Source organism: Lissotriton helveticus, chromosome 5_1 (genome assembly GCF_964261635.1).
Source record: "Lissotriton helveticus chromosome 5_1, aLisHel1.1, whole genome shotgun sequence".
Taxonomy (NCBI): Eukaryota; Metazoa; Chordata; class Amphibia; order Caudata; family Salamandridae; genus Lissotriton; species Lissotriton helveticus.
Window position 1 is genome coordinate 1,680,328,799 of NC_136065.1, and position 15,679 is coordinate 1,680,344,477.

General features: G+C 47.3%; 1 protein-coding gene across 6 annotated transcripts in view; it reads left to right on the forward strand.

Annotated features, from left to right (window-relative positions):
• AP1G2 (adaptor related protein complex 1 subunit gamma 2) overlaps positions 1 to 15,679 on the forward strand; it is a 210,605-nt gene that overhangs the window by 106,952 nt on the left and 87,974 nt on the right. For all 6 annotated transcript variants that reach the window (XM_078644910.1, XM_078644909.1, XM_078644913.1 and 3 more), the window contains one exon: positions 6,287 to 6,341. In XM_078644910.1, the coding sequence (XP_078501036.1) occupies positions 6,287 to 6,341 (55 nt within the window). The remainder of the gene's footprint in view (positions 1 to 6,286; positions 6,342 to 15,679) is intronic.

Here is a 15,679-nt window from a genome sequence, read left to right on the forward strand (position 1 = left end):
CAGGTAAAGTGACGAATCTACCAAATGTGAAACCAAAAAAAGCTTGCAGGTGGGCCAAACACAGAAAGGAAGGCTTTAGGTAACAGTGTAGGTAAAACAGTCACGTGGGCGGAATAAACAGAGATGTGTGTAACTTATCGTCCAGTGGCACGTTACACGACCTCCCAGGCCAAAAGGAGACACGCAGCCTGCACACACAAACAGCCATCACACAGAGTCCCACACATGCACGGGAAGCATACAGACTCTCCCAGGGCTTTAAGTGGGCCGGGTCTCACCGGGTCTGAGCACTGGCAGTTTTTAAAGGGGTCCTCGAAACGAGTCTCTATCGAGCTCTGTTTTGTACCCTGGCACAGGCGGTCCGTTTTTCTGGACTGCAGTGACATCAGGCACATGGGTGTGCGCTGCTCACACTGCTCGCTCCTCATTAGTGGAGAAGTTACAGCATGACGTCATGCCAGGTGAGCTTTGTAGGGGAAGGGAATCCTTTAAAGAGAGTCATTTTCTCTCCAGATTTCCCTTCTCTTTTTGAAACTCAGGAGCATCAACATTGTCGTGGTGTCACCGGGGCTTTAAGTGGGAGCGTTGTCAATATTATATACAAGCCATAGTTGCTGCTTATTTATCTTAAGCAACTAACAACCATTGAGTAAGCCAATAGTCCTGACTTGTTGTAGGTATGATGTTACTTGTTGTATAGGGTGACCAGACGTCCCGGATTTGCCCGGACAGTCCCGGGTTTTCACCAGCTGTCCGGGCAGACTTCGGCAATTTTGTCTCATGTCCCGGTTTTTAGCTCTCGCCTATTACATCCCGAAAGGATGATAGGCGAAATTTATTGTAAGCAGACCTAAAAAGTCTACCCACTGCGGATCGCATACAGTTCATGTGAGCCAGGCACTTGCACATCATCGCCAGCCACATCACACATCACACACCACATTTGTCTGTGCCTCGGCATCAGACTTCAAAGGCTGCCGCCCCCGCATCAGACTTGTTTTTTATGCCGCCTGGGTCTTTGACGCATATGCTGAGCTTATCCCTGACCCACGTGACCTTCAGGAACTGCCTCATTCCTCGGTCTATTATCGCTTCATTCTGGTTCATGTGCCGCTTTCCGTGTTTGCCTCAGCTGGATGTTGCACACCCACTAGAGTCATTCCGGTCAGGCAGTCACTGCAGTGAACTCTTTGTGTTCTCTGCTTGGGACAGAGGGCCTTCCTCCGTTGTTCCCATCAGACAGAGTTGCTCCACTCCACCTCCTTCAAGAGGCTACCACTGCAAGGCCAGTGAGACTGCGCACTTTTAAGGCCACATTTATCCTCAGAATGCCCCGAACTCCAAACCTCACATTCAATCCAGGAGGTAATTTTTAAGCCCACTATATTCTATGGGTGTGTGCAATCCAAAACAAGCAGCTTCATAGTGTGCACAGTTTAGCATTGACTTCTCAAACAGTGCATGCGAGCCAGGCGCGTGCACTTTGCGAGCCACATCGCACACCACCATTTGTCTGAGCCTCGGCATCAGACTTCAAAGGAATCCGCTCCCCCCAGCCCCACACCCCTCCATACCGTCACCACTGGACTTGTGCTTTCACTCTCTCCCTTTCTCCTCCCACCCAGCATGTCTGTCTTGCTGCCCCCGCCCCACACCCCTCCATACCCTCACCACTGAACTTGTGCTTTCACTTGCTCCCTTTCTCCTCCCTCCCAGCATGTCTCTGTCTTGCTGCCCCCGCCCCACACCTCTCCCCAACGTCACCGCTGTTCTTTCCCCTTCTTCTATCCTTTATTTCCAATAAAACACTGCAGTCTGTCCCTCCCCATCTCCACTTCATTCATCACTCACTTTCCTCCCTTTTTCTACACTCTCCCGTCCTTCCTTCTGTAGTGATCTTCATTTTCTTCCTTGTTACTGTTAAATCCTATCCCTCTTTCTCCTCTTTGTTTCCCCCTCTCCTCCCTTGGTTGTGCCCAAAGAACCTCATGGAGTTTCTAATTGTCCATTTGTCGGTTGCCCAAAGGCATTTCATGATGAGACGCCATACTTATTATTTCTCAAACTTTCACACTAATAAATCTTGATTAATTACTTGGCCTTGTAGCCTTTCACGTAACAGGCTAACTTTAGTGACATGGACAAGATACATTTATCTCCCCCCTGCCCCCTTTCGAATACTACCATCTTCACACAGAGTATTGTGCCCTCTGTGGCCATACCCTTTTTTTTATGCCGCCTGGGTCTTTGACGCATATGCTGAGCTTATCCCTGACCCACGTGACCTTCAGGAACTGCCTCATTCCTCGGTCTATTATCGCTTCATTCTGGTTCATGTGCTGCTTTCCGCGTTTGCCTCAGCTGGATGTTGCACACCCACTAGAGTCATTCCAGTCAGGCAGTCACTGCAGTGAACTCTTCGTGTTCTCTGCTTGGGACAGAGGTTCTTCCTCCGTTGTTCCCATCAGACAGAGTTGCTCAACTCCACCTCCTTCAAGAGGCTACCACTGCAAGGCCAGTGAGACTGCGCACTTTTAGGGCCACATTTATCCTCAGAATGCCCGGCACTCCAAACCTCACATTCAACCCAGGAGGTAAGTTTTTAAGCCCGCTATATTCTATGGGTGTGTGCAATCCAACACAAGCAGCATCATAGTGTTCACTGTTTAGCATTGACCTCTCAAACTATGGGATTTTAGTACATATTACAAGTTCTTTTCACTGAATTATTTATTTAAAATATTTACTGTTGCCACATGTACTTTGCCTCTTTCGAAGTGCCATCAAAATCAGTTCATAACTCGCAGTCTACAGTTGCACTGTTAACTCTTCCTGCATCTCTTATGTTCTTATCAGGTTGGAATCCTTGCTGTAATCAATTAAGTCTGTGTCCGCCGTGCGCCTGCCAATACTTGCGCCAGCCGTGACTCACCCCACCCCGCCATCTGCCCTAGACAGGGGGTGTCTGCATACGATTGCCCCCGCGAAGATGTTAGAAATCCATCTGAATAAACATCTTGCTGCCTTCGTGGAAAATTCTGGCTGTTTGAATTCTTCCCAGCATGGATTCAGGAGGGAACATAGTACAGTCTGCCCTCACCATAGTACTGGATAATATCCGTATGTGTGTGGATGGGGGACAGACCTCCCTCCTGATCCTCTTAGACCTTACTGCCGCCTTTGATACCCTTTCTCCCTCAGTGCTAACATCTCGCCTGAGGGAGATTGGGGTTCAGGGGGAGGCATTAGCTCTACTTACCTCTTTCCTCGACAAGCGAGAGCAAAGGGTGAAGCTGGGGAGGTTTCTATCTCCATCCCTGTCTGTGCAATGTGGGGTCCCTCAGGGGTCGGCGTTAAGTCCGACCCTTTTTAACATCTATGTGACCCCCCTTGCCGGACTAATTAGATCTTTTGGGATGGAGGTAGTCTCCTATGCGGATGACACCCAGATCCTCGTCTCTCTCTCCCAGTCAGTTTCTCCGACTGCCTCCAACTTTAGATCTTGTATGGAGGCTGTCGGACAGTGGATGATTCACAATTCGCTGAAACTGAATGGGGAGAAGACCGAGGTGATGGTGTTCGGAGGTAAGGAGGAGGTTTGGTCAGTTGATTGGTGGCCGGATTCACTTGGAGCATGTCCTGTCCCTACGGCATCCGCTAAAAATCTTGGGGTAGTGATCGATCCTACCCTCAGTATGTGTCAACAGGTAAACAGGACAATTTCCACCTGCTGGGGCGTTCTTTGCATACTGAGGAGGATTAGGCACTATCTTTCGCAGCAAGCTAGGAAACAAGTGGCAGTTGCTCTAGTGGGTTCTCGTCTGGATTACTGCAATGCGCTGTATGCGGGACTGAATAAAAGCCTGCTGCAGCGCTTGCAGGTGGTCCAGAATGCAGCGGCTAGGTTCGCCCTGGACCTGCCTCGGGGCACCTCGGCCACTTTGGCCAGGAAACGGCTTCATTGGCTCCCTATGGAGGATCGTATCCTGTTTAAAATCCTGTGTTTGATCTATAGGGCTCTGGCAAGAAACAGGCTTATAGGAATTGGATCTATCCTGTCCTGTTATAGTCCTTGCAGGAACTTACGTTCCTCTAACAAGGCTCTTCTATCAGTCCCGCGTATCCGAAAAGCTAGATGGGGAGGCAAAGCCTTTTCCAATCTGGCACCTAAGTGGTGGAATGTTCTTCCTATAGAACTTAGGTCCCTCCCTACTCTGCAGCTATTCAGAAAGGCCCTGAAGACCCGTCTTTTTGCGCGCGCATATCTGTAGTCTGATTTGCCATCTTTTGATTTATTTTGCTAGGCGCTTTGACACCTTAGGGTTTTAGTTGTGCGATATAAATTCTTTTCATTCATTCATTCATTCATGACTGACTCTGCCCCAGAGTACTTGCTTTTCAGTGACACTGACCTTTCAGGAATATTCCCAGCTTACCGGTCATCACAGTTTGCCTCCAGGCCTCAGTTCTGATACATATTTGTGAGAATTCATACTCGGTGCCACATAATTACATGCCACATAATTACACTGCACTCAATGCAACATACACTCCAAATACCACTCAGTGCCACATAATTATATGCTACATATTTACCACTTCGCTCAATGCAACCTACACTCAAAATACCACTCGGTGCCACATAATTACACGCCACATAATTACACGCCACATAATTACACTATCTATCGCCCTCCCTCTATCTATCGCCCTCCCTCTATCTATCGCCCTCCCTCTATCTATCGCCCTCTCTCTATCTATCTGTCTATCGCACTCTCTATCTATTGCCATCACTCTATCCATCTATCTATCGCCCTCCCTCTATCTTATCGCCCTCCCTCTATCTATCTTATCGCCCTCCCTCTATCTATCTTATCGCCCTCCCTCTATCTATCTTATCGCCCTCCCTCTATCTATCTATCGCCCTCCCTCTATCTATCTATCGCATCACCACATCATCACTCCGCACCACCACAGCATCTCTCAGGGGCACCACAACATCACTATGCGCCACCACAGCATCACTGAACGCCACAGCATCACTCGTCGCCACCACAACATCACTCAGCGCCACCACAGCATCAATCTGTGCAACCATTCAACAACTGGTTCAAATATGTTCTATCAATGTTTCAAGCTTTATGACAAATGTCACAAAAATATGTTAATATTTCACTTCTGTGCTTGGATTTTCGACACAATAAAATACACTGAACATAATCTTCACAAAAGTTATTTACAAAAGTTTAAGCTATTGCCATTATACATTACAATAACTTTTATGTAAGTATAAATTATTAAAAAAAATTAAAAGCCATTGTTATTTGTAATATCAATACATCTAAGTCACGTAAATACAACACATATTGCATTACAAATGCTATAGGTGTCACATTTGCAAAAGTTATAACTATTGCCATTGTAAATGACAAAGCTATTAATTTCGCTATTTTCAAAACCAACACATAAATAAAAAAATTTCATTTACAAGACCAATAGCTCAAACTTTCCTAATGCGAGACCTAATGCATTGCAAATGCTTGTTAGAAGAGGTTGACTGAAAACAGCGTGAGGTACTTTTTTGGGTGTTCTAAAGCTTTGCTAGTTACCAACTGTTATAAGTAATCGAGTTAATTAATAGGTATGATTTTTGATTTTAGAAATTACATTGTATTTACATTCTTAATGCTGCTTCTTCTTTTATTCTATGTTGATGACAGCTGTCATTCTGTGGATGAAAAAATGTAGTCCTTCTATTTTCCCCAAAAGTCCCGGTTTTTGGTTCTCAAGATCTGGTCACCCTATTGTAGCCTTTATCGGGATGCAATGACAGAAACAGCAAAATACAAGTCGGGCGTCACACTATCGTAAACACAGATTTTTAGTTTGTGTTTTTAAGCCAGGCCCTTAAAGGCATTGGTCAACGCCCCTTTGAGAGACCATCCCCCCCCCCAGTTTTTCCATCCCACTTAAAGCCCTGGACTCTCCACACTACCGCTATATCCAAGGAGGCCTCAGAATTCCGTACTGTCGCGTGTCCCAACTGAACATGCGCAGAGGGCCTCAGGGAAGCCTAACAAAGCTGGCACAGACCTCGAGGAGGGCCTCTTCTCTCAAGTTTTCTCAAGTCAGTGAAACACCCGGAGCACCTTTGAGGGGCTCTCCGGAGGGTGATTGTGGACGACGCTGGACGTGTAGGAGTTTTAAGCTGGTTTTGGCTGAGTGTTTGAACTGCTGTAACTCCATCTCTCCCCTTTTCTCTCCTCGCTGACGCCTCCTGCCTCAGGTTCGCGCCCTCCAAGCGCTGGCACATAGACACCATCATGCAGGTGCTGACCACGGTAAGTGCCGTCTGCCCCCTCACCCCCATCTCGTACCGTTCTGAGTGTTTGCAGTGACCTGTTCCTTTTCGTGTGTGTGGAAACTGTCCGTCTTCGTGACGTGTGCTGTGTGCACTCCCTCAAGGGCCTGCTCCCAGCTGCTCTCGCCCCTGTGGCGACTAGTTGGAGTCTTTAATTTGAATCTGTTGAATGTTGTCTCTGTAGCATGCAGCCGCAGCCCGTGTGCACGAGGATCTCACCCCCTCACAGGAAGGTCTTACAGTGGTTGTCAGGCTTTCTCCGGGTCCTGGGGGTGGCTGGCGCTGGGCAAGGGCAGAAATACAGCCGGGGGCTTGTATATGCAAAGAATTGCCCGCACCCCATTACTCTAAAGGCGAACATTAAATCCTGAGTCACACTTCAGGTACACTTTAGCACAATTGGTGACACTCTGGAAATACCAGAGTCCAGCCAGAGGTGTGTGTGTGTGTGTGTATATGTATATGTGTATGTATGTATGTATAATATATATATAGATACATATAATTTTTTTTTTTTTAAAGAAGCATATATTTGATAGAGAGGTACATGAGCATGGAACACATCAGTGAACGTCAGAAGTGTTCATCCCTTGCAGCTGCAGAGCTGTGACCCAGACAGCTTGTACATGCTGTGCTTTTACTCACTGCAACTAAGTGCTTTAAGTGGGGTGGGCGGGGGTCTCTAAAAGGGGCGGGGCCAAAGAAGTTTCATTAGCTATCCTTTCCAAGAGACGCAATGTACGTAATCAAGGAAGTGGCTTAAAACGTTTTAATAAACATCCTGTGCTTCACTTTTAGTCCCATCTTACCAGTATGTAGGGGCTTCTCCGTGACTTTTCTGTTATTACATTCAGAGTTATCACACAATTCAATTCAATATATTATTTGGATCTCCAATGAGGTCCACATAAAGTATGCACTCAATTATAGCATAATAAGTGTGTTAAAATACAAACTCAGATCATTTCCACAGTAGAAAGAATATATTTCAAAGACAGAAATGTATTAAAATTAAAGTAGTCACTTCAATTCAATTCAATTCATAAATCTTTATTTCGGTAAAATTTTTCACCATAAAAGACATTTATAACATTCATAAAACTAGTAAAAATAGGAATTTTGTAGTTTATAAAATCAACCATTATCATTAAAAACAGAGTTTCTTAATACAATATCATGTCCTTGGTACATTTAAGGTCAGTGGCCAGACCTGAGACATTTTCTTCTCAGAATCCAAATAGCACCCAAATATTTGGCCACTGCAAAAACAATATAGTCCGACAAATTTGATTTCAGAACTCTGAAGGCAGCCAAACACTCAAATCCCAAGTTTCTACATAGAGGAACTATCCATTTCTTGCGGATCTCACGATAGACCGGACAAAAAAAAGAGTATATGGAGTTCAGACTCATCGGACATTCTGCAAGCTGGACACGTACTGACTGATTGTTCACTCCACTTACTTGTGAAAACTCGAAGAGGGAGGGACCCATGCCTCCACTGCAAATATAGTTTCCTAAGCAAGGGAGGATACAGTTTATCTAGGATTGGTGCAAAACTGTAGGTATCTTTAATGCATAGAAAAGAGTCAGTCAATGAGCCAGGTTTTTGGTGGTTGAAGAGTTCCATTAATTTACTATCATGATATGCCTTAGCTAATTTCTTTTTGGGAAAAAGTGGACAGGTGGTTAAAGGATCAGACCACATCTTCGAGAGTCCTAGACCCTCCAGCTCTGATTTGACAAATTTAGGCCACTTAATTTTCCCAGCATTGGGCATAGCAAGCACCTCCTGTAATCCCTGTCTGTAGCTTGTCAATTCTGGAGTTGCCCACAGCCTGCGCCAGGAAGCCAGAGGACGAAAAGCCAGTTCTTCGTCTAGTGGTCGCAAACCTAGGTCCAGCCTTAGAGGAACAAGAGGCGTCCTGGGGGTGGAGTCCTACAACCCTCTGAATAAATTTGTTCTCCTCTTTTACCAGATCTAGTGTTCCTGCATGACCCCAAAGTTCACACTTATACATGGCAGCCCCCCTTGCCGGTACCTTATAGATCTGTATAGGAGGACCTATGGGCCGGGTGGATGATTTGTTGTTGCCCAGGAGATTCATAATACCCCCCGAATATTGAGTCAATTTGAGGAGTGCTTTCTCCTGGTGGGTACTCCAGGACAATCTATCGTTTAACATGATTCCGAGGTACTCGAAAGTTTTCACCCTCTCAAGTATGCTCTGTCCAATTTTAGGGCTAAAGCGAAATTTCGGCGGGGGGTTGAGGACCATAAATTTGGTCTTTGTGGTGTTAATTTCTAGATCATGATCCCCACAGAAGTCCGCGAAGCCATAAAGAACGCGCTGGATACCCGTTGCAGACTTTGAGAGCAACAGGGTGTCGTCGGCGAACATGATCGCCAGCACCCTGACGCCAGCCAGCTTGGGAGCATCAGAGTTGGCAACCCCGTTCAGGTGAGAGATAACCCCGTTGACGTAGAGGCAAAAAAGGGTTGGTGCAAGCACACAACCCTGTCTTACCCCCCTGTCAACGGGGAACCTGTTTGACAGTACTCCCACCATGCCACACCGCACCTGCGCAAAATTGGCACTATGAAGACGAACAATCATCTCCAGCAAACCCTCAGGGACACCCAGTTTGGCCAACACCTCCCAGAGCTTTTTTCGGGGGACCAGGTCGAAGGCCGCCCTTAGGTCCACGAATACAGTGTAGAGGCTGCCACCCTCCAACTGCACCGTTTTCCAAAAAATGAGGACAAGCCGAAAGACCTGATCTGTAGTTAAGACCTTCTCCCTAAAGCCAGCTTGGAAAGGACTCAGAATATTGTATTATTCAGTATTTGGGTGTCTTTCATAGATTCACATGCCTGAATCATTCCCCGTCGTCGAGACGGGAGCCTCCGGTATATAAAAAAGTAATGTCCTAGAGACATACATAGAAAAAAATAGGCCTAAGGATCCCACCTTAATGTCCTATCCACGTCCTTTTGTAAAAAGGACCTAAATAGAGTAGGCCCAAGGGTCCCACCTTAGTGGCCTATCTGTGTCCTTTTGTGAAAAGGACCAAAGTCAAGAAGCCAACCAATCAGCTACCACCTCCTTCTAGAACCTTCCTGTCAGGAGCCGAAGTCTCTCAGATTTTCTACCGCACGTTGTGCTAAGGGAGTCTCCTCTGAGCTCTGCTCAGATTTTGTGTTTATTTTCACTTAATTAAATAACTTTGCTTTTCTACTATGGATTATCTTCAAATACATTCTTTAAAGACGGTTTGGTAAGGTTAGAGCCTGTGCTTCTTGTTCCAAGAAGTTGCTCTGCTCTGTTTCTCACACTGAAGTTATGTCGCACTATCTCAAGTAAGTCTTTGAGAGGTCGTGAAGGGCGACTTTTAATATGGTTAAGACCAGAAAGGAGGTTGTTTTTTATTTATTCTCCAGTTACTGTGATGAGGCGTTGCCCTCAACGTCTAGGAGACCTCAGAAGAGAATCTCCTCAGACTGATTCCTCAGGGGGACGTCCTGAGAAGGCCCTCAAAAAGACCGCTCAAAGGTCTTCTGGGCGCAGTCCTTCAAAATCTCCTCACTCTGTGGTAAAGGAGAGTAAAGGACTTGCTTTTGGAGAAAAAATCACATAAAAAAAGACGACTTCTGAGCCGTCAAAATCACCTCCTCTGATCATGGGATACAGCCTCTTCGTCTACGATGGCTCGTCTACGATGGCCTCATCTACGACGGCTCATCTACGACGGCTCATCTACGACGGCTCATCTACGACGACCTGTCTACGGCGTCGACGATGGCCTCGTCTACGATGGCCTCGTCTACGACGACGAGAGTGTCGACGACGAGAGTGTCGACGACGACGAGAGTGTCGACGGCGACGAGAGTGTCGACGGCGACGAGAGTGTCGACGGCGACGAGAGTGTCGACGGCGACGAGAGTGTCGACGACGACGAGAGTGTCGACGACGACGGACAGCGACGACGACGAGAGCGTCTACGACGCTATGTCTGCTCGTCTATGACTGCTCGTCTACGACGGCCCGTCTACGGAATCGATGAGGGTCTCGTCTACGATGGCCTCGTCTATGATGGCCTCGTCTATGATGGCCTCGTCTATGATGGCCTCGTCTACGATGGCCTCGTCTACGATGGCTTCGTCTACGATGGCCTCGTCTATGATGGCCTCGTCTATGATGGCCTCGCCTATGATGGCCTCGCCTACGATGGCCTCGCCTACGATGGCCTCGTCTACGATGGCCTCGTCTACGATGGCCTCGTCTACGATGGCCTCGTCTACGATGGCCTCGTCTACGATGGCCTCGTCTACGAGGGCCTCGTCTATGAGGGCCTCGTCTATGAGGGCCTCGTCTATGAGGGCCTCGTCTACGACGGCCTCGTCTATGACGGCCGGTCTACGACGGCGTCGGCCACCTTGTCGACGACGGATCGTCTATGGCGTCGTCTATGACGGCCTCATCTAGGACTGCTCGTCTTCAACGGCATAGTCTATGACGGCGATCTACAAAGGAAAAATCCGCCAATTCTGGAATTTTTTATACTGTGGTAGAGAGGGCTGCTCAACGTTTTAAGGGGTAAGGATCATGCAGAACACCCCCTCTGTATCACCAGTTGGATAAGAAGTATAGGGCAAAGAGTGGACAACATTGGGAACAGGTTTTCCTCAATGTCGGCAATCACGGTAAAGGCCGTGAACGCTCTAGCGCTCTTGGGACGCTATCATGGACAATTGTGGGCACACATAGCCCCGTACCTGTCGGAATTGCCAAATTCATCCAAAGAGGAAGTAAAAAGGATTCTGCTAGATGGTGAAGCATCGGCGTCAGACACTATAGTCTGCGCGATGGATATAGCTATGACAGGATTCCTCAAGTTGGCTGGAGCAGCAGTCTTGCGGCTCCAAGGATGGCTAAAGGCAACCTCTTTCAGTCCTGAGGTGCAAACATAGGTTTTGCACATGCCATATGACAGCCAGTTACTAATGGGCACAAAAAATTGACGAAGCGGACACTGTGAGTGCTTTGGGCACTCTTCAGTATAAGAACCAGTCCTTTAGTAGAAATAGAGGAAGTGGACATTCTTCCCACAGAGGGAATTATCAATACAAGTCTTCCTACTCTTCAAGCCAGAGTAGACCGCAATACCAACAGCACCAACAACAGCAAAACAAGCAATCCTCTTTTTTGGGGAGGTCGTCCTTTCAAGGTAAAGGACAGCGGAAATGACTATCTACGGCTGCTTCTATGACAGATCTCGATTATGCTGCAGATAGGAGCTATAGGGAGAGTACCTCCATCTCGGAAGGGATAAGGGTTTTATTCCCACTTCTTTTGATCCAGAAAAAAGACAAGAAGTGGAGACCAATCTTGGACCCCAGGGCCCTCAACAAATTCCTAAGAAGCAGTCGTTTTGCATGGTAACGGTCCAGGAGGTCTTGCGACTACTGTATAAGCAGGATTTTAGAGCGTCCGTAGACATACAGGACGCTTACTTCCATATCCCAATTCACGGGAATCACAAAACGGTACTTGAGATTTGCAGTAGCGGGCAGACACTTGCAGTTTTGCGTTTTGCCCTTCGGGCCCAAGTCTGCACCGCACATATTCATGAAATGTCGTGCCACGGTGGCGGCATATCTCAGACACTGCCATCACCAAGTCTTTCTGTATCTAAATGACTGGCTGGTCAAGGCTTCATCCTTAAAAGATGCGTCCAGGTCATCCAACGCCTGTTTAAAGCTTTTCGATTGCTTGGGTCTCACCCTCAATCAGGAAAAATCGGTCCTACAACCTTCTCAGTACATCAGTTTCCTAGGTGCAACCCTGGACACACGGTCGGAAAAAGCTTTCCCATCCAGAGAGAGGATGAACAAGCCTTTTGCACTTGCTGCTATAGTAGCCTCGAAGAAAGCCTTGACAGTCCGCCTCTTCAAATCCCTCCTGGGGATGATGTCAGCGTGTATCCTCCTGATTCCTCACTGTCAACTACGATTGAGGAATCTTCAGGAGGCGCTCTCAAAGCAGTGGGTCCAATGCACAGGGTCATTCGAAGGCCACATAAAAGTGAATCCTCAGATGGTCGGAGCCCTTCGATGGTGGATGTCATCTCAAAACCTGTCTCAAGGCTTGTCATTCCTGCTTCGGCTACTCCTCATATTTCCACAACAGGCGCCTCCTTGGAAGGCTGGGGAGCTTTTCTGCAAGAGCTACAAATAAGCGGATAGTGGTCTCCTACGGAGAAGATACTACATATCAATCTGTTCGAATTACGGGCGATCTTCCTCGCCCTTCATGTTTTCCTGCCAAGAATCAAATATTCCCTAGTGCTCGTCCGGACAGACAACACCACGACTATGCACTACCTCAACAAACAAAAAAGTCTGGTATTGGCTCATACTCCACACTGTAACCCTAAGGGCGGAATATGTCCCAGGCGCGGACAATGTGCTCGCCGACGCGTTGAGCATGCAGAAAACATTGTCACACAAGGGGGAGCTAGATCAACCACTTATCGACCAGATCTTCTCCAGATGGGACACGCCGCAAATCGATCTATTTGCGACGAGAATGGACGCCAAATGCCCACACTTCGCAGTTTGGCATCCCCAGTCAGGGTCTCTAGGGAATGCATTTTCCATCGCATGGCACAAGTGTCTTTGCGTACGCCTCTCCGCCATTCCCGAGGCTTCCTAGAGTCCTCAGGAATATTTCGATGGAGCCTTATACTCTACTTTTAATAGCCCCAACTTGGCCGAGGCAACATTAGTTCAGAGCGCCACCGTCTATCCCTGGAGCCGCCGATCCACCTTCGACAGTGTCCATCGCTCCTCATAATGTACAACATCCGGATCTGAAGTCTCTCAGGTTAGCTACCGGGCTCCTGAGTTCCGAGAGTTCCACAATCTGAATATTCCACAAGACTGTAGGGACATTCTTGCCAGAGCAAGGGCAGATGGAACGACCAAAACGTATTCCCTGAAATAGAAGCGCTTTTGTGTTTGGTGTGCAGATCAAAACTTTCGGCTTTTCTCCTCCTCGCCGGAGCAAATCTACCTTATCTATTACATCTGGCACAGTAGGGCCTGGCCCACTCCTCCATTAAGCTACACTTAGCAGCAATATCTCATTATAAAAGAACTTCAACGAGTCTATCTCTCTGGTCAAGCAGTTCGATTCAGCAATTTCTAAAGGATTATACAGATCTTTCCCGCCAGTAAGTGTGTTGCCACCTGCCTGGCATCTCAATGCGGTTCTTGACCAGCTCATGGAACATCCGTTTGACCCAGTACACAGAGCTGTCCTGAAGTATGTCTCGTGGAAAACAGCGCTCCTCCTGGCACTCACATCTGCAGGGAGGGTCCGTGAGCTACAGCAGTTTTTTAATCCAGGATCCTTTTCTACGGTTTTAAAAAACGACAAAGTAATCCTGAGAACCAATCCTAGGTTTATCCCAAAAGTCCCGTCGGACTTCCGCCTAAATAAACCTGTGGTTCTGCGTTCCTTCTTTCCAAACCCAAGCATGGCAACTGAAAGATCGCTGCATGCTAGGGATCTCAACAATGCTTGAAGTTTTACATTGGCAAAACGAAAACATTCAGGAAATCTAACCAGCTCTTAGTAGCTTACAGTAGACCTAGGAGAGGTCTACCACTTACCAAGCAGAGAATCTCCAGATGGATTTCTGCAGCCATTACTTTCTCTCATGACCAAGCTGGACAGCCATTGCATTCCAAAGTGAGAGCGCACTCCACGAGAGCTATGTCCACTTCTATGGCCCTCTTCGCAGGTGCGCCAGTCATTGGCATTTACAGGGCGGCAACATGGAAGTCGCCGCATACATTCACTAGGCACTACTGCCTGGATACGGAGCTGAGGAAGGATGCAGTAGTGGGACAAGAAGTGTTCAGCTATATATATATATATTTCAGTAAGGTGAGCCTTCCTCCGTCCCTCCATCCTTCTCTGGTATGCACATTTCTCTACTAATGCTTATTGTGGATGTCTAATGATGGTTCATGCTCGCATGCTGTGTATTATCTAAGGAATAGTATATGCTGTACCATCAGAAATGTGCATAATATATTGCTCGCTACTCTGATTCAGGCATGTGAATCTATGAAAGACACCCAAATACTGGATAAGAAATGCGTTACTTACCTGTAACTGCAGTTATCCAGTAATAGTGTCTTTCATAGATTCACATGCACCCTCCCGCCTCCCCTGGAAGGACTCACCTATCTCTCTAACAAGTTTACGCCTACCTAGCTTGGTGCGTACGAAAATCTGAGAGACTTGGGCTCCTGACAGGAAGGTTCTAGAAGGAGGTGGTAGCTGATTGGTTTGCTTCTTGACTTTGGTCCTTTTCACAAAAGGACACAGATAGGCCACTACGGTGGGACCCTTGGGCCTACTCTATTTAGGTCTTTTTTACAAAAGGACGTGGATAGGACACTAAGGTGGGATCCTTAGGCCTATTTTTTTTCTATGTATGTCTCTAGGACATTACTTTTTTATATACCGGAGGCTCCCGTCTCGACGACGGGGAATGATTCAGGCATGTGAATCTATGAAAGACACTATTACTGGATAACTGCAGTTACAGGTAAGTAACGCATTTCTTCCCTCATCCAATCCAGCAGGCGGTCCAACAACAGCCTGGCGAACAGTTTTTGTGAGACGTCTATCAGGCTTATTGGCCTATAGTTGACTGGGAGCAGAGGTGATCCCTTCTTAAAGATTGGGACTATCTCTGCCCCCAGCCAAGTTGGGGGGATTGGCATGCCATTCAAAATCGCATTGAACAGCACCCTAAGGTACGGGGCCCAGATTTTGACTTCATGTTTGTATAGGTCCCCTGGCAACCTATCTAGACCTGGCGCCTTTTCTGCAGCCAGGCCCATGATTGCCGTACTAACTTCTGCCAGAGTGAATCCATCCATGGGAGCTACACTTTCATTGGATTGGTGCATTATACCTTCTGATGGGGTCACCAGTTGGTCCTGATTGTGTGATTTATACAGGGTTTTGAAGTGTTCCTCCCAAACGGCGGGTGCTATGTTTGCTTCTACTGCCGCTAGGGGTTCAGCTGAGCCATGTTTAACGATTTGCCAGAATTTTCGGGCATCTCGTAGTATAAGGGCGGCTGTCATTTCGGACCAGTTTCCCTCGTCCCATTCTATTTTGGCACTACGAAGGATGGACTTATAAGCTAAGCGCTTTTCCCTGATCTTACTGGGAATTTCTCGTATTTTAAGGGACTCTAGTAGTATGGCTTTTGCTCTCCTGCAGGAAGCGT